General features: G+C 39.3%; 1 protein-coding gene across 4 annotated transcripts; it reads right to left on the bottom strand.

The window, feature by feature from the left end:
* Nucleotides 1-46: 46 nt before the first annotated feature.
* VPS39 (VPS39 subunit of HOPS complex) lies at nucleotides 47-26,226 on the bottom strand. Of its 4 annotated transcripts, none has more exons than XM_071809215.1 (26): nucleotides 26,123-26,226; nucleotides 24,375-24,440; nucleotides 23,512-23,538; nucleotides 22,987-23,051; nucleotides 22,079-22,121; nucleotides 20,986-21,080; nucleotides 19,643-19,738; nucleotides 18,870-18,962; nucleotides 17,105-17,288; nucleotides 16,477-16,597; nucleotides 16,003-16,123; nucleotides 15,059-15,188; nucleotides 13,687-13,829; nucleotides 12,714-12,857; nucleotides 11,908-12,049; nucleotides 11,537-11,623; nucleotides 8,294-8,367; nucleotides 7,597-7,695; nucleotides 7,220-7,337; nucleotides 6,612-6,740; nucleotides 6,040-6,142; nucleotides 5,088-5,133; nucleotides 4,334-4,483; nucleotides 4,060-4,194; nucleotides 3,385-3,476; nucleotides 47-2,226 (listed from the first exon to the last, which is right to left on the bottom strand). In XM_071809215.1, exons 1-26 carry the CDS (start codon nucleotides 26,193-26,195, stop codon nucleotides 2,151-2,153), a joined length of 2,652 nt encoding a protein of 883 aa, XP_071665316.1. In that variant the 5' UTR covers nucleotides 26,196-26,226; the 3' UTR covers nucleotides 47-2,150. The 4 variants fall into 4 exon arrangements, with proteins under 4 accessions (XP_071665316.1, XP_065695616.1, XP_065695617.1 ...); XM_065839544.2 differs by having other exon boundaries at nucleotides 19,643-19,741; XM_065839545.2 differs by lacking the exon at nucleotides 23,512-23,538 and having other exon boundaries at nucleotides 19,643-19,741.
* Nucleotides 26,227-26,966: the final 740 nt, after the last annotated feature.

Genomic DNA, 26,966 nt, shown 5'->3' on the forward strand with positions numbered 1-26,966 from the left:
TACAGCACCCTAGAGAAGTTTAACTGCACAATGATTGAAACACACACTGGTTCACAATATTTATTACAATCTATTGCTTTAGATAAATCTGCTGTATAGTTAGTAAACCCAAACCACATTATAAGAACCAAAGAAAAAAAAATACATTGCAAACCACGTCTGTAGAAGGTACGCAACGGAGGTGAACAGAGGCACAACCTTAACCGTGAAAGTAAGAGCACAATGAAGATCCTCATGTGTGAGTACAGCTCTCCTGGTAGCAGACAATGAAGGTAAATAAAAATCAGACTAAGAATACTAAACATAAGATAGGTAAAAATCAGAGTAACATTGTTGTATCTGTATACAAAGAATACAAGGGCCTTTTAAAATACCCTTCTTTCATTTTCAATGACCTGTAAACCCAACTCTCCCAAATAATCTTCCCTCTGTACCAGAACTAGTATATAAAGATCTATACAGAATGTGCAAATCCAATATAAGTATTTTTAGGCTTTCTTCTCCAAATAGAAGAAATACAAGGTTAAAAACATTAACACCACAGATTCCCTCTACCCAGCCCCTGCAGAAAGACCTCAGTAGCAATACTGCCCAAGGCATCAAGTACAGAAGCAGCAAAACACTGGATCAAGAAACCCGTTAAGAATGCACAGCATGCAAACAATAAATACAAATGCATGGGAAAATGAAAAAAAAAAACAGTTATCAGGAGAAACTATTAACACTGGCAAACGAAAGTGTATTAGGACTTGTCAGCCTACGGCGGATCTATTCCTAAAAAACACATAACAATGGCTTAAGTAAACCCATGATGTTAATTGGGATCCAATTAGACCTTAGGCAGACAGGCTTTATCCATCTACTTGTCCGTTAGAAGGCGATATCTGGTAGTTACAAGTCATGCTTCACACCATTTAATAATTACGTAAGTATTGCTAGACCGGGATGTTGGGAGTAAGATATCCAGCTATTGGGTTGTTTGCTACTGCTGCCTTTTCATTACCACTGCACTGATTCCTTCTGCACCAATCACACCTTCTAATATCCCTCATACAAATCTGCTATAGATTAAAGTTCGTGGAAAAATAAGTTAGACAAATATATTACAGCCTACAAGGAGTATGGTACAATCCAGTTTTTGTAGTTAAGACTTTTGGCCCAAGAGTGACTTAAGAGCAGTACCAGCCTGAGCAGAACACAGATCTAGAGCATTTAAAATAGAGAGATGCTGAAATATTCTGGATTTTACTTCAATGTTGGAAAGTAAATGAGAAACCAAAGGACTTCATATACACAAATCTAAAATGTAGCCTAGAAACTCAAGCAATAACTATCGTTCAGTCCCTTCGGAAGCTGCTTTACAGACTGTTCTCTGCTTTTTGGTATGAGTGCAGATGTGAACTTCTTAGAATAGTCTCCGAGCTTCCACTCATGCTAAGAGTGAACATATTCAGTGCAAACAATACAGAATTCAATTTACAGCTCAAACTAAAGTAAAAAGAAAAAAAATGCTCACTAGTGGTATTTACTGTTTGTCTGACTCCCTCCTGTGGAACTTCTGCTTATCAGAAGATTAGGTGATAACACTGAACATCAATAAAAAGATTCCTTTGGCCAGCATTTAAACATTCCCATTATATTTGTAGGCATAGAAATAGGCACAGAAGCCTTCTAAATGCCAAAAACCATGAACATGATTTCCATGAAACACTGATGCAGCCACAAAGACTTTAAGGAAATTTTCTCTTTTGAAGGAGCTATTTACATACAAGGCCAAATCACAATGTTGTCATTCTACAGAGGTAAGTTTTATAGTAAAACTTGACTTGTGGTGAAGGCCCAACAGTTGTCTAACAACTCATTCACAAGGTTGGAGTGCAATACAAAACTCACTATAAAAATCAGTTTCTGTTCTTCATCTGAGTACCAAGAGGTACAGTGTAGTTGCCATCTCTGTAGTAACACGGTTAAAGTAATTTTTGAGTAAATCAGTATTGCCAGACAAGTACAGTTAACAGTCCACAGTTACAATTGACTTCTACCCAGTATATGAGAACCTAGCAACAAGCCTCAAAAAAATGAAATCCCAGAGGCATCAGCCTCTTAAGTTGTCAGTTCTGAATTTCATATGAATGTTGACCAAGACAAAGTCAGGTGTCCAATGTGTTGACTTCTTTAGAGCAGAAATAATGCACAACTATTGCATTAGGGTATCGAGCAAATGCACTGTGAAGAAACAGAACATGAAAATCAACTGTCAATACAGTTTTCTCTACTGAAACAAGAACATCCAAATTGTGTCAGAATCAGAAAAAGATGCTTACATGAAAGTGACACTTTGCAGTTTAAATTACAGTTTGCATATATTCTTGAGAAAACCAGACATAAGATTTCTATGGATTTTGTAAGAGTATAATTAAAAAAAATACTAACTATTTCCATTTCTGTAGGCACACTACTTGGAAGTCACTGCTACTAAATTAAAGATGGGGTGACATACTGACATGATTGACTTTCAAAACCTTGTTGAACTTAACAGCACTAGAAAAATCCTTGACAACTAAAACAACACTACAATGCTGCATATGCAAATTTAAGTTCTGATGCTATGTTCTACACGCTAACAGCAAAAAATTGAATATGCACAGTACTAAGTATATTTAGACCAACATTCACTAAAAAGTTTGGAAAAAAGAACCATTCCCTATCATTCTGAATGCTACTGGTATCTCAGAAGGGTTCACATCAACAAGAGAGACAATGAATAAGCTAGTCATGTGGCACTTCACTAGAATTCAAAGAAGAAAAAGTAGAAATAAAATTTGCCTGCTGTACCAACCCAGAATTACCTACTGGGAATGTTAGGAGAAAAGTTACTGTTATCCAAGAATCAAGTGAATTAGTTCTACTTTTAGATGTCCTAAGATAATTAGGCTACAAAATGTATATCAGCCAGGGAACCACAAAGCCATTACACATGTGCCTTCGCTTGATATTCTCTATTTCATCCTTCTTAATTCCAGTTAAGAAGCAAGGAGTAGGTATCGTTCTTAGAAAATTTTCCAAATTCAGTATGAGAAGTTCTTTTCAGCCTTCTAGAGCTGTGAAGTAAGAAGTCTGACAAGTTTCTGAAAGGATTTGATTACTCTCCTCTCTTGAAAGCGGGATTAAATTCTTCCAATAAACTTCACTGACTAACACTTTGATGTTTTCCCAGCTACCCAGGTGAGTGACGTAATTTCCAATTCACTCTCCAAATGTCACCTCATACTGCAGTTCTCCCAAAGTATATACACATTCCAAGTTTTGCGACATTCGTAGTTTAAGTGTACAAGTTTCATGTTCAATTCAGCTTCACAAACTTTAAGGCACATGCTTTCTCACCTGTTACCTATCTTCTTTTTACATACAGTGCACACCTTCTCCTCTGTAATAATGCACTTCACTTGCTGATGCAAGATCCGCTCCTCCTGGACCTAGAGAAGATTAAAGATAAACACAAACTGGCTCAAAAAGCAATGCCACACCACAGCTCCCTCTTAGTCCAGTGAAAATGAAACCTGTAACAACATTTTTCAGTGGCTATATCTATATTAGCAAGTTGTACAACACAAAAGAAGAGGGTCTGTAGAGCAGAGCAGGTAGTATTGAACACCCAACACGCACACTATCTGAATTGCAAGATTTTACTTTCAACTAGTCTGGTCCACAGACTGAGGCACTCAAAGCCCTAATGGTGTTCCGATGAACTACCGAAGTGCATCATCTGGTGTAGTTTATTTGAAAGAAATCCAGTCCATCTCTCTGAGATCATCCTGCAATGCACACCAGAGCTCAGTGAGTCCAGACACTCACTGCAAAAGTACACACCTCATCCAAACTAAACTGCATGTACTTGCCATCTCCTGTAAGGAGACATGCAGTCTACTTGATGCACATATACTAATTCCAGGTGCACTACAGCACCATCTAGAGGACACATATTCCATATAAAAAACAGTTCATTGAACATCGGTTTTAAAACACCATTCCCATAAACGACAGGTGGTGGGTACTCACCCTCAGAAACTCAGCATGGAGAAGATTCTTGAGTACTTGATTAAATCTTTTCTTCTGGGCATTTTCTTCAAGGACTTTCTCTAAGAAGATCCGAATCTCACTAATCTGTGTATTTGCTGGGAGTAGGTTTATTGCCTGGAGCAAAATATACTTAAGTTAGAAAAAAAATTACAATGAATAGAGAACAGAATAGAAATTGACACATTTAGCTTGACACTGTTACAATCTGTTCACTTGGCTACTCCTGTACCCTCTGCCAACAAGTCCTTCTTACCTTCGTAGTATCCAGTTTGCCGTGATGTAGTTCCAAGACCTGCAGAGCAGCCTGCAGGTTGGCTTGAGGCTCCAGAACTTCCATCTTGATTGGTCCCAGGCAATGAACACTCGGTGGGGAGAGGTACATGCGGAGCAGTGACAGATAGACCTGTTGCACAAAAAAGGAAAATTCTGAAACCACTGCACATACCCACAACTGACAGTGCCTGGTGGAACCCAGCAATGGTGTTAACAAGCTGTACCCATGCTATTCAAAATTCTGAAGTGTTCATTTAAACAGCTCCCATCTTAAAACAACAAAAACTGAATAGTATCAATGATGTTCGAGGTCTCAGGACTTGCATTCTACACTAAAGTTTTTCTATAAAAGCAGTTTTAATCGCACTCCCTCATCTTGCCTAACTCATTCATCATCTTTAGAAAGCAACACTTGACTGCTTTTTAATATTAACTTTCCTGTAGAAGTATGTGGAATACACACAGAGTATTTTGTCTTCTGAATTCCATCACAACCTCAGCAACAGCATATATCCTCAACTCTAGTGATACAGTAACATTCTCAAGAACAAAAAAAAAAAAAAAAAAAAAAAAAAAATCATCTAGTAATTCCTAAATTCCAAGAGCTTATACACAGGTTCCTGTCCACATACACAAACCCTGAAAAAGTCTATACAGAGCAAAAACTTTAAAATGCCTGAATGGTATAAATAGTCTAATACATTCTTACTGAAAAGGAAGATGAAACTACTTACATCCTTGTTGCCATCTTTGTTTCTGTCATAATGTTTATGGCAGTAGCTAAAACAGAGAAGAATGAAGTGAAATGCAGGGACAGTTTTGGAACCCAGAGAATCAGTCCACAGAAATTAACATTTAGAAGCTTTGGTTAGTGAAGCCATCCAAGTTAGGTAACTGTACACCCAATTCTGATCAATTAATCAAGCTGAACAAAATTATACCATTTACTCCGCATTATGATGCTGAGAAAGAGGGAGGTTTTATGTAAGTCTCCCACTTTCAAACAAGTTGAAAAGCATTCATGCAGAAACCAAGTTTAATTCAGCTGTGTAAAAAAAGGGGGGGAAAAAATATCTAATCAACAAATCATAGCATAAAAATATGTGTGTAGATATATCTAATTACTGAATCACAAAGAAAAGGTGTTCATTAGTGTATACTGCATACCAGGGTTGAATGTCCTCTAAGAGGCATTTGCTGATACTAGCTTTAAAGGAAGCTATGTCGAACAGGCCACAGTGTTCAGATATACTTATCAGTATCAGTTAACTCTATTTTCACCTAAGTACTGCAGATTTACTCAGAGTGTTCACTGATATGATACATGAGGATCCTGCTAACTGAAGGAGCTCAACTTTCCACCTGGGCTACTGAATGTCTCAAAAGAGAAAGGACAACACAGGGAAGTTCACAAGCTGAGAACAGGTGGAAACAAAGAATGTATTGATGAGAGTCATACTGCTCTAAAGAGCAAGGATAGAAGAGCATGAAAACGCAAGCCTCGAGGGTTTGGTATCATCATTTGTGGATATCTAGAAGAGCCTAAGAGTCAAGAAAACACACAAACCAGGAAGATCCTGAAGGTTTACAGCATTCATGCTCCACATACAGCAACATTTCACAACATTTCCTATCCACAGGGCAGTGAGTAAAAAAAAAAAAATAGAAAAATAAAGAAATTCTTACTTTTCAGCCATGTTGGTGTCCTTCAAAATATGGACATAAATGAACAGAGCTTGCTCATGCTTCCCCATACGACCCAAGAGCAGAGCACGTTCTTCCAGGAGACCTAGAGAGAGCACGAAGGATTAGTCAACAGCTACACAAAGACAATATAAGCTCCATTAGTGGCAAAACTAACAGAAGGGACTGTAGTCTGAGCACAGATTAAAGTTAATCAGAGACTGTAAGTCTGCTTCACACTAGTCTCAGTAACATTTTATGAATACTTATGTAACCTTAAGATACAAAAAACTTCAGACCTGTTGAGCAATACAAGCTCATCGAGAAGTTAGGCTAAATGTTTAAGTGATGGGAGACACCACAAGGTCTTAGGTGAACAGTTATAGGAATCCTGCAGACACTGGTAAACCCAACTGCACCAGCAAAACCACAGTTAACTACACATCAGTGGCCTGCAACTACAGATCCAGCCATCTTTTCTGTTTCTAGTTACCATGATTCCATAATCAGTGAGAAGGCTTTGCGGTACAATGCCATAAGCTAGGGTTTAGTTAACCTATGGAAACTGAACTCACCATCAAAAGGGAAGTCACTAATTAGTCGGCTAGGTTCATACCAGCTAGATTTCTCCAGAAAAAGCAGAAGCTTTTTCCGGTAATCCCCCAAGTCTCCTCCTTCCTCCCCAGCAGGCACAGGAGTTTTATCTACATGGAAGAAAACAACATAGTCTACAGTAAGACAACTCTTTCACTACACTAGTACACAGAAGAAGAGAAACAAATCATTACGAGTAGGAAGCAAATGCTGATGAAACTGTCATATGGGCTGGGATTCTGGTGCACCTATCAAATTACTTCAACTGCCTAAAACACATCAAGTGACTGGTTAAACAATAGACTCAGTTATTCAAGACACTTCCCTACCCTTAATGTGTAGAATTCAGGAAGTAGTAGCTGCCATTACACTTAATCATGAACAAAGTGTCACTTGGTCCCTTAAGATCTCTCGGGAGGCAATAAACTAGACTTCTCTACAAACCCACAACTTTTGTTGTTCCAGTTCGGTCATCACTTGGGATATCACCTTCTGGATATGAACAGGGAAAGCTTAAAGCGACATACTGTGAAAGCTCCCCTGTGCTGTCCATGCCCCTGGTCCTCCCATGAGGAAAGACTAAACATACCTGCAGGGAAAGACTTGAGATATTCTTTCATTAAGCCCTGCACTTTCTCACAGTACAGCTGGATCAGACAGTTGTGAAATTCCGCACCGGTTTCTTCCCAAACATGAATTATGTGTTCCTGTAAATACACATTCAGGTTCAGTTACAGAAACTTCCTCTAGGAAGTAGTTTGTTATAAGCAAGCAACAGTTCCATGCTTGCCTTTACCAAAGCAAGAGTTGAGGATTTCATGTATTTCAATTATTTTTTCTTTGCACAACTTATAGGAAAGCTAGCATGCTCTGAGACAGCATCAGGCTCCAACACCTGGAGAACTAAAGTCTTACACAAAACATTTTGTACTGAATGTAATGCACTAGTACAGACTAAGTTCTTACCAGATAAGGAATAGTCAAGCTTTTAAAATTTTCTATCAAGAAACTGAGCACTTTGTCTCGTGGCAAAGCTTCCACTTCAGGGAGGTCTTCTGTAAATATCTGTTAAACAAAATTTTATTCAGAGAATTTAAGTGCCACAGTGCATTTTCTCTGTGGCACTGATGCCCAGCATATAATCATATATGTCCAAAGGTAAGCATAAGAAATATAAAAAAATCTGAGCATCATATTTAGGCACCCAGAAGCTATCTCACATCTGAAAGGATTAACAAATATCCCCACTTCTGCCTTAGTTAACACTTGATTTACAGCGCCCAACACTTCTGAAACATAGGAAGTCCGTTCTATATCAAAGAGGAAAGGGAAAGTAAGAAAGGCATATTAAGCATTTGACATTAAAATCTTCAATCAGGCTCTTGTGCAGAAAGCATATCAATAACATTAAATGTTCCATCAAAAGTTCCTAGCTACACGTTACAAGATAAGCTATTGCAAGAAGAGAAAAGCATGAGAAAAACTGAAAGGCTATCCTGCTCTATCCACTGCTAAACTTACCACAGTATGGAACACAGAAAATATAAACTCTATATTTAATTCAATTTAGCATTAATACCTGGTTTCTTGCATTGAGTTCTCCCAATTCCATACACTCCACTAAGAATCTCAATGGTAATGTGCCTGTTTCAACCACACTTACCTTCAATCCATCCTCAGGAAAATCTCTTAGCACCCAGACAGAGTAGGAAAATATCAAATGCAAGTTCTCTGTGCCTGGAATAGAAAAATCAGTAGTGTTCAATGTTAAAATCCTAAAGATCTTTCTACTCACAACACAAGCAGATGCTTTCAGAGCCAGCAAAGATTAATTTACAGGAAGAATTTGGTTCATTTTTTTTCCAAGTCAAACAAATCACACATTCCACACTAAAGTCACAATTTCATTACTTTGCAAATACGATTTTTAAAAGGACCAATAATTAACTCAAATATTAAATCCCACCAAATATAAACATCTCAGACCAAAACATTCCAAAAGTCTTCTCTTACTTTTTTTTAATTAGGATAGAAGACTGTAGTTTTACTTGTGTAATTTCCCTCAGTCCACTTCCAGCCTGCCAGTCTAATGACTTCTATAGCAAAGGGTCAAATGCTTCATAACAAGTAGTAAAGCACCACAGTACTGAAGTAACAGGCACAGAAGCTACATGACAGGTAATGACCTCTTAGCTTTTCAGAAAATTTAAGACCTGTCTCTTTAAAAGAATACTTTCATTTGGACAAATTTGTTCACAAAGTTTATAAACATATTAGGAAAACATGACTTTCTCCCCACCCTCTGGATCAGAGCCCACTGATGCATTCACTGCCAAAACAAAGCAACAACAACTACAGAAGAAACAGAAATCTACACCAACCCAATAAAAACGCAGCCATTGTTTGCTCTTTATCCCTTAATATCATCAGGAGTAAGTTACTTTTTAAACTTTTAAAACAAGCAGCAGCTTCACAGTAACGGTATTTTTAAAAACAGAAGATAAGCACTACAAAGTAAAACAATTAAAATAGTCCCCAGAAGAGCCAATTTCAAAGCTTCAGAAATAAAACAGTGACTTGGCAAACGGCACTAGGGTCATGGGTCTGAATTTTGCTGAACCTCAATTAACTTTCTGAATTCACAGAGAATTATATGGGAATGGGCTTGCTAGCCTCCCTAAGAAAATTTAAAGACATGAAAAATCACGGGAGTAAGTTCTCATATAGGAAAAGAGACAAAGAAAATTTAACTCCTTATAAACATGAGTGAGATGAACTACAACAGCTTCTTTCCAAAGCACTGATCAAGCTGCCTTTGCTGAAATCATGACCAAATCAAACATGAAGTTACAACCTACTCAAAATACTCAGCATGTCAGAAGGAGAAGAACAACCTATCAAGTAACTATCAAAGTTTATAGGTCAGAATACTAAAAGGCCAAGAGCGCAACACAACAGAAAACAAACCAATTGGCTCCCTCAACAGATCACAGGCAAGGATATTCTGTGCTGCTGGGATTAACACAGAGACTGAGTTTCCAAACTTTCTTAGCAACCAATCCCTAATATCAGCTATAATAGGAAGAAGTTCTGCATGCCACTACTTTAACAGATAAGGAATACTGTAATACAGAACACCACCTACCACCCAATCAAACACATCATTCTCCTGTGCCTAACTCTGCACAGATAAAGTTTATTTTTGATGGGCATGGACAGTCACAGAATTAACAATTAATATTTGCTTTGATGCAATAAACAATAAGTGCTTACTCTGTTGACGCATAACAAGTCTCAAACCCAAATCTTCAATGACTTTAAAGGCCACAGCTACAAACCTGGACAACATTTTCTATAATTACCTGAGAACCATTTAAGAAAACTTAATCAAATGCCCAAAAACCTATACACAAGAGATGACTAAGAGATAACACAGAATGTAAGTGAAAGTAAATAAAAATACATTCTGCATAATTAATTTTTTTTTTTTTTAAGTCAACCATTACCTAGATTAGAAGCTCATGACTACAGAAGCCTCACCAAAGGGAGAGCAAGGGGGAAAAAAAAATATCCATAGAAACTCCATTGCCTGAAATGCTTTTATCATCTTATTTAAGGGACTCCCAGAAGTGACACGCATCAGTCAACCAAGGCAGAACGGCTACTCCAGTTAAAACACACACACAGAGTATTACATTTCTGTGATTCACCTGGGTGCAAGTGACACTAGCGTAAAACATTCCATCTATTAGCAATAATTAACATTCTAGATTGTTTCCACTGTATTTTGTTACTTCGAAGTGAACAGACCCAAATATTCGTTATCAGTTTTAAAGAACTGAGCAAGAAGCATGCAGGAAAACTGGGTTTTGGGAGGTCCTGAAACACCAGAGAAGCTCCCAAAGACTAAAAGAATTCTAGCAAGCTGCCAACATTCTAGAAAAGTATTCTGGACAACTTGAATACTTATAGGTCTGAAACATCATAAATCTCAGGGGAAAAAGAACAGCTGACATAGGTCAATCAAGATTGATTGTTTTCTAAAGCTGTATGCTGCATATAACATACCTACGCTTCTCTAAGATGGTGAAGTCACCAAATGACGCCAATGAATAAGTATAAGACAGAGATATGGCACGAACAGGAAAGCTCCCAATGTCATTGTAAGTAATGTACTATCATTGAATAAACATGTTGCTAACAGAAGCCAGCAGGAATTCTTTAAAAAGTAATTATAGAATATCAAACTTTGCCAACACTGTAAGACTAGGAGATGAACAAAGTTATTTTTCTCATACACTACTCACTACTAAACTATTAGTGTGATACTAAAGACTTGTGCATTTAGAAAAATAGTATTATTGGATGGGAAGGGACTATTCTGAAAAACAGAAAAACCAAAAAAGGACTTGGGAGTTCACAACAAAGAGTCAACACAGTAAGTTCCTACCATGATGCTGTGACCAGCAACTACAACTCTCAGGTCATAACCTGGGTCTAACCACACACAGAAAAAAAAAACTTCATATAGGATTCTTCATCTCAAGAAAGATACTACAAGACCCAGCAACTGGAAGTTAGCCTTTCAGCTGGAAAGCTTGACACTTCTAAAGGCTAAACTTTCCTTTTGTCAGTGATTGTAAGTCAACACTGGAAGAAAATTCAAAATACTATGCCATATTTTCTACCAATGAAAGTTTTTATTGGAAACAAAGAATATTTTCCAATAAGATAGTCAAGGTTCAACAAGACATTCATGGATTAATCCTTGAAGCTTGAATTACGCAAGAAACTAGATGACAAGGATACCCTTTAATGTGATAGGTCTCTAGCAAGTTGCTGAACAGCAGAATAACCACTAAGCCCAACAAGCATAACACTTCACAAAAGCAATGCTCCCACTCACCCAAATGCTGTAGATATTGTACTGTCCTCTCATGACCCTTCAGAGGCGAGTTGGCTTTCTTTGACTGATCCACCAGTACCTGTAATGCTTTCAGAAAAACAAAGAGGTTCATTCCTTTATAATCACAAGTATCATTCCAGCTTCAAACACAAAAAGGTGCATTTTTCACATTCTGCTACCAGAGACAAAACAAAGCTTTGTTTTAAGCACACAGGGCAAAGGGGTAACAGGAATAAAAACTGATTTACTTATGAGATACACCTAGAAACAAAGTCTCTTCAGAATATTGCCCGCTCACTGAAGTTAAAACTCAACACTAAGAATACGTGCTCCTATCCCTTCTCCTCTCCCCACCTCAACCTCATACCTACCTTTCTCATGTAGACCTTTCTTCTCATACAGTATTATCAGCTCACTATATTTGTGTGCCTTCTTCAGTACATGCTCACTCTCCTCAATATGGCAGTGATTGTTCTCCAGACGTAGCAACGGTGCCACCAGTGCTACATTTGTCTGCAAGCAAAAAGGGAGTGCTTAAACATGAGCATCTCCTAAGTTTACAGCAAAAAAACATGAGTTGGAACAGTGGGGAAAATAAAAGTCTCATAGCGTAAGAAACGAGAGTTTAACACAGGGGCATCAAACTCAGTTTCACTGGGGGACACATCAGCCTTCTGGTTGCCTTGAAAGGGCCGAATGTAATTTTAGGGCTCTATAAATGTAACTGCTTAACACCTTAGATCAAGACCCATCTTCATTTCCCCGATTTGTTGGGATAGAAAAAACTCAATATATCAGACCTATTCCCCCACTTCCAGAATAGAGGTCAGCTTTGAAAGACACCATTGATAGCAAAGATCATAGTCTCCTGCATTTAACAGTACAACGCAACACAAGAAGCATTCATTAGAACTTCAAAATACACACACAAGGCCACGTTCTTTTGACAGAAGCAGAGACCACAAATGGACACATCTGCTTTACTCCACAAAACTACTTCCTGACCAGTGAGCAAACTAGCTAACACTGAAGTTTCAGAGATCATTTTTAGGCCAAAGATAGACAGATGTGTGAGAATTTCTGAAGTAGCACCTTATCCTTCTCAAAATTTTCAACCTGAAATTCCAACTGAGCTTGAATGGTAAAGGAAAGGTCTCTAGGTCAAGCAGAGACTCACATGGAGGTAACACTTTAACAGGGTGGTATCAATGATTTGTAGCAGCTTCTTTTTGGATTTGATTGTGGGTGTTCCTTCCATGAGTGGTGAAGTACTGGACTGATGGTCAGAATCATTTAGCTTCTTCACCAGCTGACTTCTTTTCTGCAGGACATCAAATGAATTTTTAACACTAAAAGGCCACGGATTTCTCTATCTCAGCAAATATAACCCACCAAGTAAAAAGACTAAATTAAATCAATTTAATAACCCATTTTAGTCATTTCCTAAATAATCTTTGTTGTTACTGACTATTCAACACATCAGTTCCTCAGTCAACACTCAGATGTATGCATTTGTTTTGCAATTTATAGCTTTGCAAGGTGTCAAGACTCTGGAGAACATAGAAGGAAACTCAGTTAACCTCAATAAAGACATTTTAGAGAAGTCAGGAGACATTTAAAACATCTGGAGAACAATTTAGGTTTTGAACTAGTAGACACAAAAATTATCTTCCTTCAGACACAAGCTTCTTTTCAGTCTAATAAGAACGGCAACAGAACAATTCAAATAAAGAGGGCAGGAAGTTACAGTACCCACTACCTCCTCTTCCACCTTGTAACACATACTTTTGATGTGTCTCCTGGATAGAGTGCCCTTCACAACAGTCACCAAACAAAAACAGAAGATCAAGATCTCAGGCTCTCTTCAAAAGGCTACTAGAAATAAAATACCAGACCCATGTTCAGATTTGGTCCATTAGTAAGTATTGCCTAGTCATCACAAGTCACACGTGATGTCTCACACACATCTTTGGGGCACCTCACATTCTCCATTTCCCCTGCTTTCTCATAGCTTCCAACCATGAAGACAGGCCATTAACGCTAGCATGACAGAGCTGGAGTAGGCGTACTGCTTCCTGCACATCAAAGTTAACCAAGAAGGTACACTAAAACTGAACAATCCTGCTCTAAAAAGATATAGAAGCACTCACTTGAGTCAGGTAGTCTATCAGAGCTAAATGTGCCTTCTCCAGCTCTGCGCCAGAGAGCCCTGGCAGGGGGTTGGGATACTGTAGCTGTTTCCTGTAATCTGTGGGCAGGAGGTCAGGATACAGACCCATCACATGAGTGGGATCTAAGCAAAAAATAACTAGTATTAGTAACCATTCATAACATTTTTTTTGCAAACCTTAAATATATGTAACCTTTGAGCAAGCTCAGCTTTCCAACAGAGCTGTTTGTAATCAACTTGTATGTCCGTGAGGTTCCAGATAACAGAATTTGCTTATCAGACAAAAGAAACTAAAACAAGGCAAAAGAAACAAGAGAAAGACTGTTTCAAAGTCTAAGCACAAGTTCTAATCTGTGTGCTTGGCACACCTGGAGAACAAGCCATTGTTATAATCCTCTTGGTGCTCTTCTTACAGAATCCCAGCATTAACAACTCTGACAGTAAGATAGGATTTCTAGGAAATATTTACTTTGCTTTTGAAACAAGAATCAAATAGCACTATCTGTAACTAATGAGCACCCATTTTCATGGAGTTTAAGCAAATCCAAAATTATTGCCTTCTAATTTAAGTTCAAAGTATTTTGAGTTCTCAGTCCTTTTCCTTAATTTTAGTTTTCCAAAGTAAATACGATGTCAAGTGTCATCAAAACAAGTAAAAGTTCTATGTTTAAATGCACACGGCATACACTGTCACCAATAAAGAAATCTGTATTATGCACCATTCTATGGTACAGTCCAGCCTCCAGGTATTCTTCCAGTAACCCCAGCATGAACCACAAGAATAGCATCAGAGACTATTTTGACTTCGAAAACCACTGAACAGTTTCCTGGCTTCAGTAGCTTGATCCATGAAACAGGGTCCTCAGTTTGGTCCAAGTCCAAGGATTTAGTAAATCTACAGCTGTCCCTTATTATTCATTTGAAGCTATAAGTAGGCTTTTGAAAGTTGCTGAAACCCTCAAGACATGTACATGCTATGTAAGCTGTAGAACAGCCTACAACACAAACGTATTCTGCACAAAGGGCAAATTCATGATTTGGCTCACCGACTGAAGTTAATTAAGTATCATAACCAGTTTCACCAAAAAAAACCACAACAACCAAAAAAAAAAAAAAAAAACAACCACAAACAACAACACACCTAAATATCCTAAATATCTGCCTGGGCTATTTGCCCTTCACAGGAGACTGGTCTGGACAAGATAACCTCCTGGTTCACATTGTTAAAAACAAACAAACAAAAACAAAGCACAAACACCAGAAACAGAAAACAAAAAACCCCAAACAACAGTCTGTCAGCTTCATTTCATTCCTCCTAACCAAAGCATCTCAATGTGAACCCAAGCATTTACCTGTACCAAGCTTGGCAAAAACTTGCATGGATTCATCAAAGCGCTTCTGGCAGAAGAGGTTGAAGGCAAAGAGGTTCTTTATGTGGTGAATTTGTTGTCGCTTCTCACTATCTGAATCATCTTTCATTTCCTGAATACGTACAAATTAACAAACATTAAGAACTCCTGGGCCTTGTAAATGAGAATGAAACACTCTACAGAAATAACAGGAGTAATATCCTCTAGAAAGAATAAAAAGAAAGTGGATAATCTTCCAAAGTGAACATCTCTGATGGTGACTCTTAGATGCTATGTTTATTGTATTACTGAGATAACCCAGAAGGTTTGAAAGCTGCCTCTTGTTACCTATATACTTGCTCTATTACAGCAACTCTCTCTTCAATCATTTGCCTATTCAAAGGTTTGTTTTGTGGTGTTTTTTTTTTCCAGTTAGCAATACAAAATGCAATGAATTCATTTTAATGTAGTTTCAAGAAAGTTCCCAGAAACCAGAAAATCCTAAAACAGTAACAGCAATATAATTAAGCATACTGCTTCAGGATATCAAAGAAATTATTACATTTCAGCAGTAACATGGAGGGCCATCACAAAAAACCCTGGTCTTTTGACAAAACAAAATACACACTTCCAAGCAACGTAGTTTACAAGTAGTCTGAAGACTATGAAGTCCAACTGACTTCCAAGTCTAAAAGACAGTAACTGATAAAACAGCTAAGAAACACCATTTTTCACATACAAGATGATATCTCAACATCTAAACCACGATAAATCAACAGAGAGAAATGGCAGCACAAAACTAAAACTGAAGTCATGAAAGGCTAGAGTTTACCAGTTTGTGCAAAGTGGACAATACGGAGGTTAAACTCTCCAGACCAGTTAGTCAAGCAGAAAGCAAACATCCTTTTGTGTACTTCTGCACAAATGTATCTGCTGCAAACACTTACTGCCAACTGCAAAGCCAATTCGAACTGCTTGTCCTGCAGAAGCTGCTGGATCTGTGTGGCTATGGACACTGGAATAAGCCGCCAAACAAAGTGATTACTTGCCACATATATAATATTTGTGCTGTAAACAAGACAAAAAAAGTCAGTTACTAAGTTCCAGCATTGAGAAAGGAGCAATACCCTATCTGAAAAAAAACAATTCTGGTTAATACAAACATGGATCAGATACAACGGCAATTTGAGCAATACTGCAAAGCAGGAGAATGGATCTCCAGTGGTCAGAAATTCCCAAACTCAATCCTATCATTCACTCCGCAAAGCAGGATGACCATGACTCTCGCCTGTTCCTGAAAAACAGTTGCAACGCTACTTCTTAAGCCAAGTGAGTTAGAAAAGCTCTTCCTGTCCCAGTTTTTCAAAGTGCTACCATACACCCAGACAGCCCAACAAAAGTAACTCAGTTATACTCGGTACCCTCCAGAGGTGATGAAGCGCGGTCTCTGCAGCTCGATACTCTGTACCAGCAGACGGGGTTCAAAAGTGCGTATCTCCACGTACCTTGGCAGAACAGCAATGATATAGGGAGGCTGGTGTTCTAGTAGTGAAACAAGTAAAAAAATATAAGTTGACTGTTCTCAAACATGCCTTGAAACAAGCTATAACTTCAAGTCTTCTCTTAAACTTATTTTCCCTTGAAAAGTGTCCCTTTTTTGCTTATTGAAAACAAATGACATCAACTTGCTAATAGACTACTATCAGGCTTTTTGCTCATCTTTCAACATACCGAATTTCTGTGGCACTCAGATGCCCAGAAGAACTACACTGCTTTAACATACTACCCTCCATTTCAAATCCTGTCCCTTTATTAAAGACACACAATAGGCCTATTTTCTGAGGAGGAGATAGGCATACAGACTAGAAGCAAAGAAGAGGAAGAAACACAAATAAACACATGAAACCTTGCACAATCAAAGTACAACTTAAAATACTTTAGAAACTGTCACACTCCAAATTCAGTCAGTTTCCAAATACTGGGAACATAATTTTGTCATATATAAAGGAGCAAAGAAGCAAATTTTAGCAAATTACTGCTAATTCTCACCCATGGCTATAGGAATATCTGTCCAATTCAAGGCACATTTCTGAGTACAGATCCCTTCTTCATTGAGCACAACTGTTAGATCATCTTGGCCAACTGCAACTTTTCCATCTGCAACAGGAGCTACCAATGGTTCCAGCTGCTTCCCTGTGGGAAACAGTTCCTTGATGGATCCTTTTCCATCCACCTAGAATAATAAAGACAATTTAAAAAATATTTTTCAAAATAACCTAAATTTCAAAGCTGCATAAGACCACAGCCAAAAACCCCTTGAGGGATTTACAACCCGGACTAATCACTAATACAACAAGTGCCATTTTAAAGAGTAGAAATAACATTTTCTGCATATTATCATTTATCTTGCTTATACATCATTTGGAAATAAAGAATTAATACTTCAGCATCTGAGATGATGTAGTCCTGTTACTATGAGAGTAGCTGAGCACACAGTTCATAGAGGTTTATAAAATGCATAGCACAGTAGCAACATCAGTTAGTGTGTTCAAAAACTTGTTGGTTTAACCAGAGGATTTCATTTAGACCAAAACTTTAACACTGTTTTATTCTGGCATGAGTGAGTGTTGACACAAAAAACAAACTAAAAGCCAAGGAACCTGCCTGGCCTTTTTCCCTGCTCTAGCTACTCACTCTTGAGGTCACGTGCTATCCAAGGAACTGAACCCACCCCGCCCAAAACAAACAAAAAAGTAACAAAAAAACCCCACCAACATACAAACAAAAAACTAATCAAACAAAAAAACCCAACAACAACGAAGAGCTGTTTCATGAGTTGATCTAACTCTCTGCTACCAAAAACGAGAATGCTTCTCCTTCCACTCCAGACACATGCTCCTGCTGCTTCCTGCATTACAGCTCAAGCATTCTTAGAAATCAACAGCTAGTCAGCAAAAAACAATAACATAAAAACATGTATATTTTTTTCTGCCTATTACTGAAATGAAGCCATTCAACAATGGGTCAGTAAATTACTAGAGTCAACCCAAAGCAGACATTTGGACTGCAAGTCCCCACCCTGCTGCTTGAGCAGCTCTACAATTAACACTAGAAGGGCAGGAATCAACATCTAGGAAGGCTATGGAGAAGCATCACTTCTTTTGTGAGCACTGTCAGTTTGAAGTGACTGTAAAAACTACTGTGCAGTTTTCCTGTTGACTACAGATCAATGTTGTCACCCATGTATGTACACAAGCGTGGTGAACCTCATCTTCTTCTCATTTTCCCATAATAAAAGCAGAAGCCAATTGTAAAGGCAGAAAAGGGAATAAAATATAGCTGTTGTATGAAGCATCAGTGGAAACTGTAATACTAAATTAACAACGGTAAGTTTAGAGACTTTCAGACTGAAATCACTACAGATCAGCAAGAGAATCAAAAAAAGATAAAATGTTCAAGTTCTACTATCTGCCAGATAAGATATTCTTGTGTTTTGGGTTTTTTTTTTCCTATTTTAGAGCTATCTCCTTTCTTAATACATTAAATAAAATGTAAACTGAGCTTACACAAACTGCTACCAAAACAAAATATATCTTTTCCAACGCCCTTCTTCTGCAAGAGCTTCAAACTAACAAAACATCAATTTCAAAGAACAGACTTGGATGTTCCTTTCCAAAATCACATACAGCAAGAGTACAAGATGCTATTTTTCATAAACGTCTGTTAGCTAAATCCCTGAGCACAGGAGCAGCCTTCATAGTGGGTACTTCTACCCAAATCATCTTAAACACTGTATTCCATACGCCAGTCTTACCCGTATCAGGTAATAGTCCCTCTTGAAGCCAACACAGATGGAGTTTTCACACCAGGCCATAGACTTGGGTACATCAGGTACACTGAAGTCCCCCTGAGGAAAACAGGTTAAAATAGCTGTTACAAGAGAAAAGCGAAAGTCTAATTTGGCAACACAGAGTGTAACAGGCAGCACTGCTGTTGACACCATATTCCCCACTACACAAGCCTGACTTCTGCTGGTCAAGGAATGGCAGTATACAACTAAACAGCCAGACGTGTGCATAATAAAGAGGCATCTCTGAGCTAGCTGGTCACTTCTTAGAAGAGCAGCCTAGTTCTCTACCCATTTCCATCAGTTTTTTTTATCATCCTAGTATTCACAAGTGCAGTTCTCTGTGCTTGTTGTCAATAACTGCCCTTTGACTTAAATGACATACCTGGAAAACTTTTGGTAGAAGTGCACCCACTTCCATTGTGTTTATTGTTAGGCAGACATTTAGAAAGGCTGCACACTAATGCATTTCACTGACTTAGAAGTGTGCTACAACCAAAATGTTAAAACACAGAAAAAAGCTGTTGATTAAATTTATGAAACCGTATGAATGTCACTAATTGTGAATTCAATCTGTATTTCACTTTCATTTGCTGCTTCGTTGTTAGATCACTGCAGAACCAACGGGAGACAATACTCTGAACATCAGCGGTGCCTCTGAGCAACAGGAACTGTGCAGTGAGCAGTAAAGAGCAACTACGCTCCCTGTTGAGGCATGACGGACTACAGAAACAACTCACCTGTAGTTCATGGAACTCTCTGTCCTTCCAAAAATAAAGTTGCAGCTTCTTCCGCACCGCCACACACATTCTCAGCACCTCTTCTCCTGTATCTGACTGCTGTGAAAACAGAGAGGCCTAACTCATGGGAACTTCTAAACTAAGAGGCAGGTAAGATAACGCAATGCCAAAAGAACCCTCAGCCTGAAGCAACACTGTCAGCTGAAAAGCAGCTTTGTTCATCCATGTCAGAAGGACATTCCCTAAACAAGGAAGCACAGACGGTGGGGGCTGGATACTTAAAAATGAGCTTTGGCAAAGATCATGACAACAAGGAAATAAAAAAAAAATAAAAGAGAAAAAACACACACAGACACAAACAGAAGATAAGGAGAGAACTATCAGCCCAGTCCTGAAGACTAAGATAAATAGCTTGAGCTCTACAGTATAGGAAAGGGGAGGATACACAACAATGCAAAGAATGTGTTATACTGACAAATAAAAACACTAATAGCTGTCTAATATTCTAACCTATTGGAAAAGTTTCCTGACACTAAATACTAGCAGAGCTAAGTGCCTGTACACACATAAAATAAGGCGCTTTGGAATTACCAGATTTAAAGGCACCGTGAAAGACATAACTAGTTTCAACACGTAGAAAGGCCTAAGTACTTATTAGAAGGTATTTAATAACAAAATAATATTTAATAACAAAATATTTAATTTGCCCCATGGGACAAAGAGAGAAAAAGCGATAAAGAGCACTAAGCCATCTCTTCTGTTTATAATTAAGGTTTCTGAATGACATGGGTAGGCTGAGAAACGCACTTGGATAGAAATGAGTCAATAAACAACAGCACAAGAAGAGAGGGTTGCTATACCTTACAGAAACATTATGGACTGAATCTGTCGAAACTGCTGTGGGACTCCTTGGGCCAATACAGTTTGACAGAAACATTGAGACGCTTGGTGAAGGGAACCACTATGAGTTAGTACCCTGGCAATTTAAGGAAAGGGAATAGCTTTTTTATTTAAGAGGACTTCTCAAAAAAGACAGTCAAGGTTACTACAGGATAAAAACGCCCTGAAGTTTTGTATCAGGAGGTTAAAGGCTACAATCACAACAGGCACAGGAAGATACCTTATGAAGCACAAGAGAAAAAAAAAAATAAAGAGACTAGATTAAAAATTGTTGCATTAAGCGAAGCTACAACATCCAGTAAATACTAATTTTAAAAAGCACTAGTACCCAAGCAACTCGCATGTAACACAAAATTAACAAACCTAATCTATACAGCAACATAAAAATGTTGAACTTATTAAAAGCAGTAAGAACACCTGTGCCATTGTGTTCCATCTCTTACCTGAAGATCACAAGTGAAGAGAGATGCACCTTTTGCCTTGGAAACCGTGGTGATTTGTTGAAATGTCAACAGGTCATGGACATAAATGTTATTTTCTGTTTTAACCAAAATTCCAATTATTATGCAATATTTAATAAATACAGAGCTCATTGCTACCTGAAATAAGTTATCATATTTTATGCTTACATAAAAAGAACAAATTGTGAAACTAAGAGCTGCAAAAAAGAAAAAGGAATGTTTTCCCAAAAGCTGAAGAGTGCTAATGCATATACAAACATAAGACAATAAATGCAAAAAAGACGACTAATACCAGTATTGGTAAAATCACATGAAGGAATCGAGAACAGACGCCAACCAAGCAGAGGAAGTGGGAGTGGAAGGGACAGCAAGCAGGCCAGAGCAGAGTGAGTTCACCATGGATGATTGTATAAACAAAGGCCATTTTGAACTGGCTCCTGAAATTAGCAGAAAGGGAACGGTTGCAAAGGGAGGATGCTGTGGTCAAGGTTTTGTACGCACGAGGACGCAGGCAGCAGAAATCTACGCATGCTGGAGTCGGAAGGGCCGGGACTAGGAGATCATAAAGAAGGGAGTAGCAACATGAGCAAAAAAAGACATAGGAAGATCATAAGGTCAAATATAGCCAGAGACAGGCAAGCTTAGATCTTCCACAAGGTGGTAAAAGATCGCAACCTGCACGTAAACTGAATCTGGTTTAATACATCAGATAAGTTTGGACAGACGTTTAAGGCCATGCCATATGGTTCACACACATATGCATGCACATACATATATATGTGTACAAAAACATGCCAATTACAGACAAAATATATACATACTCATATGTATTTTTTCTTTTTCAATCACAAAATTTAGCATTAATATGTTGTTCTCCAAGCTGACTTACAACAAACAAAGCTGTTTCTCAACCTATGCTGCATAATCCTTCCTCCGCAGAGTAAGAGTCTAAGTGCTACCCAATGACTTTTCAACAACTGGACTACTATGCAGGTGTGTGGAAGTGGTGCCACATTCAGCCAAGTAACTGCACCAAGAGGAGCTCATTAAATATTAAAACATTTTCTTCACTTACCTAATAAACTGACCAGGATTTTAAACTGAGAAACAACATGAATCTGAAAGAAAGAATTCCATTAGCGACTTCATTCACAAACTAAACTTCTGAACAAGGCTTGATTATAGCTTGTCTAAGAAAATGCATCTTAGATACTCTCAAAATAATGAAAACAGCAAGGCAGCTCTCTACGCACAACTTTCCTCCAGCTATCGCAACCCCTTTCACTTGCACGCAGTTTTTACAAGCGAGCAAATACAGCTTGCAACCTAAGCTGCTAAAAATGTTACAATAAGCGGTATGTTACTAGTACAGAAGTACTTTTAAAAATATGCAGAGCATTGCTCAAAGAGGCTGCATAACCTTTAAATGCTTATATTGATACTTGGGAAAGCAATGAGCCCAAGTTCTTAAAAAAAAAAAAAAAAAAAAAAAATCACAAAACAAACAACAACCAAAACAAGAAAACCCACACCACACCAAAGAGTATTAAGAGTGGCAGAGTGGCAGTAGATAATTGCTTGAGTTCTAAATTCCAAGCAAGGGGAATTACATTTACATTCCTATAGCATTTTATCTGAGAGTCAAATCATATATTACAGTGTGTTGGCATACTACCGCCTTTTTAAAAAATATTCTAATTCAGAGCAGCTGAAGACTTCCAGCAAACCACGGCATTTCCATAAAAGCCAAAATTAAACCTGTAAGTTCCAATTCCTTGCTTTCTGCTTTAGCAACCAAACCAAGTTTATTCCTGTTATGGGAAGAGCAGGCAAAAGCAGCAGGTTGTACCACCTCTAGAAGAATCTATAGTTTGGGGGAAACTTGTTGAGCTTAGCAGAGATTCCAGAGTACATTCAATATTTCATTTCCTGGCTGAAAACACTGGAAAACTGTTCCCACATCAAAAAGATGGTATTTCCTACCTGCTGAATTTTTTTTGAGAAGTTCTTGTTGGATTTTTCTAGTGTCACTTCAAACCTATTGCAACCTATCGAAAAGATTTGAGAGAGTATGTAAACTGAAGTTCCCCTTAAATTTATGTCTGCATACATCTTACATTAAAAAGATTACAAAGAATTATGAAGGTAAACTTGGCCACTTAACACCAGAAAAATTAGTCTTCTAACATATCTGTGTTATCTTTTACTTGATAGCTAAATGCATCAGAAGGTCTTCTGCATAGTCAGGTGAAAATTTAAATTACACTTCTTGGACCCATCCAAGGACATCATCAACAGTTACATTATTGCCTTGCTGGAATTTTACATTACAAGAACTATATTTAAGTATTATGAAACCCAGAGATACAAAGATACCCATAAAGACTTTCTGCACACCAATCAAATATCAGCAATTTAAATTGCTAGGGAGCACACCACTGCAAAGTAGACAAGGAATAAACACTACGCCACAAGGGTTTAAAAGGAGTTTTAGGGATAAAGACTTACAGACACTTTCTGATGACATAACCTCTCCTGGCATAGATGCAAAAAAGGGGGAGAAATTTACCATGTGAGATAAGACACTAGTAACTCAAGACTAGCATGTTCTGACTGGAATAGACAGCCTACACATTTCAGAAAAAGCAACCTGCATTCAGTCTCTAGAATCCAAGTAGCTACAAATGAACATCCTTCCAAGAGCTGATGAACTTGGAAACAGATGTTTGGGTTTTTCTTTCCTGTCCCACGCTACACTACATTACTGTGTTCAATAACATCAGTTTCTACATAATGGCAGATAATGCGAAATACAAATCTGTTCAATGAAAATCAATTTTAACTAAACCGAAAATAGAACAGTTCTATTTGTGGCATCTCCAAAATAGACTATGAACACTTATGACTGTCAAAGAGGCAGGGAGAAGGGTAAATACATGACAGAACTAGTCAGGAGGGATCCTTCTTCCCCATCCCTTTATGCTCACGCATCCACTGAATAAAGTTGCTTTTTCACTAATCCAGTCCTTCATTATCAGAAGGCAAACATCAAACCTCTGGCAACTAGCACACTGCACTGCTGTGCACACCATATTCACAAAAATTACACTAACTTACTATAAATTCAAACATATGGAGACCCATTATAAAACACACTTTACGGTAGAAAAAAGGCTGATACTACTTGCTATCCTCCTTGCACATCTGATAAACAGTATGTACACTTTCACCCAAGATCCCAGACAAATATTAAAATCTAAGTAGGAAAACTCAGCAGTTAAACACACTTGTGTTAACATCCCTACAACCTCTACAGCACAGAAAATAAAAATAACAATCAACTTTTTGTGTCATTCTTAAAATCAACTTACCTATGTCTTTCTTTATCCTGTAAAGAAGAAGATGCCCTTGTTTGGTACCAACAAGGAGCCATTCCTCTACAAAAAAAAAAAAAGGGAAGAAAAAGTCTAATTAGTTTCAACAAAGACTGCCCTTCACAGCTAAATTACATTTATGACAACACTTGGAAACTTGTTTCAAATTCCAAAAATGACTTTTTGTGGTGACTTTATACATATGTACTACCATCTCTCTGGTGGAAGTGTTCAGAAGTAGCTTTAATTCTCAGAAGAGGATGGCCAGAGATCAAGCAATAAAAGAGAGTACAGCCTAGACATCACATCCTACTTGTTTATACAAAGTAAAGAAGCAAACTACTGCATCTTTTGTGCAATCAAAAGCGGCAATAAACTATTCTTCAAACATTAGTATCTCTCAGAGAGGAACAGAGCTACATAACAGGAAGAAAACACAGAGCTCCGCGTGTTTTGTTGTTGTTATTTTTTTTTAATGGCCAAGTTTTCATAAGAACTCTCTGACATAGTCAGCTATGCCTGGAAGGACAGTGGCAGCTTTGCCTAAACAGCATTTGAATTGTTTGGATGACTCACTGAATATTTACAAGAGAGAATCTTTTTATACACAAACTCTGTGACAGTTTCAGACTCTTCCTATTTACAGCATTTATAGCATTCAAAAGACATAGAACCTTTATTGGGTCATGAAATATGACTGAAATTCTTACTCCTTGCTGAAGATCACATACGAAAGAAGCATACACAAATATTTCTTTCTACATTTAGCACTCCCTCATTACCAAAGATGCTGATATTTTAATAAAATCTTGTTTACTGCAAGATGATTTTTCTACCACCTGGTAGAAAAGGTGTAGAGACAGAATCACATCTCTTTTTCCCTCTTTTAATGCAACCATCCTGTCACATGCCTGTGGGCTTAGCCTTTTTTTTTCTACTTCAGAAAAATAAATGCTTTCAAAGAGATAAAAGACAAAAAGTCTCACTGCAGAAACAGACTACCTTCACATCTTGTCTACAACAGAAATCTGGCATAAACACCCATGGTTAAACGTGGCATTACTACCCAGGTTATAACGCTGTTCTTAAAACAGATTAAATGGGTCACAGTTTCACAGTGTCTGGAGTTTAATTACCAACTTTGTGCTACGGCAGAACATCTGATGAAAATGGATCAAGCAGCAGGAAAAGCTTCATCAAGCCTTAACAATACAACAGCTGGTGTAATCACCTGACCAAAACCTTGACCGTCGAGCATGCCCGAAAACATAACCTACATTTATATACCATTAACACACACATACTCTAATTCCAAGAGTGGAACACACCACTGGCTTTCCAAGATCAATTTTAGCCAAAACACATAGGACTCTTTTTAGCGAGAAACCAGCCGAGCCGCAGTTACAGCCCTGGAATCCGCAGCAGCCTCCAGCACAGCGGGGCAGCCCCCGGACGGGAGCAGGACAGCCCCGCCACCCCGGCGAGGGGCGCTTGGCCCCGGCAGTCCCCGGCTGCAGGCCTCGAAGCCACCACAACGAGCTAAACCCGGAGAAGCACTCCTGCGCTGTCCGCACGCTCAGCTGCCGGCCGTCCCAGGTACAGCGGACGGGGGCCGAGCGACGCGGTCACCCCGGCCCGCCACAGGGAACGGCGCGGTAGGCCCCAAGAACGACTGACAGGGCGTCCCGGCTGCCCGGGAGAGGAGAGCGGCCCGGGCCGGCAGCGCCGTGGTCTCCCCGACTCACCCCAGGCCGCCAGGCAGTCGATCTGCAGCGGCAGCTTCTCCAGGATCGGGACGTGCTCGAAGGCATCGTGCATGGCGACGGCTCCTCCGGGGCTGGCTGTCGCAGCGTCCGCCGACTGAGGAGAGGCAGGCGCCGCGGGAGGCTCCCCCGCGCTGCGGTGGCGGCAGAGGTTGTGGGGGGAACAGCCCCGACCCAAGCGCCGCCACACGCCGCTCCCCGCCCTTCCCGGCAGCCCCCGCGCCCGCCCTGCCGCCGCTTCCGCCAGGAGGCTCCGCCCCCAGGCCCCGGTGCGGCTCCGCCTCCTGCACTGTTCCTGCTCCTCACGCGCCCCGGATGCGGCACCGCGGTCCCCTCAGGGCCAGCGAGTGGGCGCGGCGCGGTCGGCACAGCGCACTCAGCCCCGTAGCGCAGTCCCACAGCCTGCAAAGCAACCGCTCTCGCCACCGTCAGCGAGCAGCCCGCCCCAGCCCTCGGGCACTGACGGGAGGGCGGGTCGGCCCGGGCAGCGCCAGCGGGCAGTGCCGTCCCTGTCCCTGAGGGGACGCTCTTCACCCTGACAGAGCCCTTGCGCATCTTCCAGCCGCCCGGAAAGGGGTTGGGCTGTAAGACGCTAACTTTGTCTTCCCACAGGCGCGTCACTGTCAGAGGCGGCAGGATGGCATTTGATAACAGAAACCGCAGCAGGCAGGAAAGGCACCGTCTGCAATTAGTGACCTATGTGACCGGCGAGAACAGCAAAACACCTCTTGCAAGTAAAGGTCTACTTTCAAAGGTCCTAAATTTTACTTTAATGAACTTACCCTATGAACTTGGCCAGTTAAGTTCAATCTCCAAAAGGAAATCT

Source organism: Patagioenas fasciata, chromosome 5 (assembly GCF_037038585.1).
Source record: "Patagioenas fasciata isolate bPatFas1 chromosome 5, bPatFas1.hap1, whole genome shotgun sequence".
Classification (NCBI taxonomy): domain Eukaryota; kingdom Metazoa; phylum Chordata; class Aves; order Columbiformes; family Columbidae; genus Patagioenas; species Patagioenas fasciata.

Bases quoted from the DNA above. Each gene is read 5' to 3' on its own strand.
- VPS39 (XM_065839544.2), bottom strand. From the start codon at position 26,195: ATGCACGATGCCTTCGAGCACGTCCCGATCCTGGAGAAGCTGCCGCTG. The intron at 8,368-11,536 runs GTGAGTGGGAGC...TTTCTATTCCAG, and splicing joins ACAATATCTACAGCATTTGG to GCACAGAGAACTTGCATTTG. The intron at 5,134-6,039 runs GTAAGAATTTCT...TCTCTGTTTTAG, and splicing joins GACACCAACATGGCTGAAAA to CTACTGCCATAAACATTATG.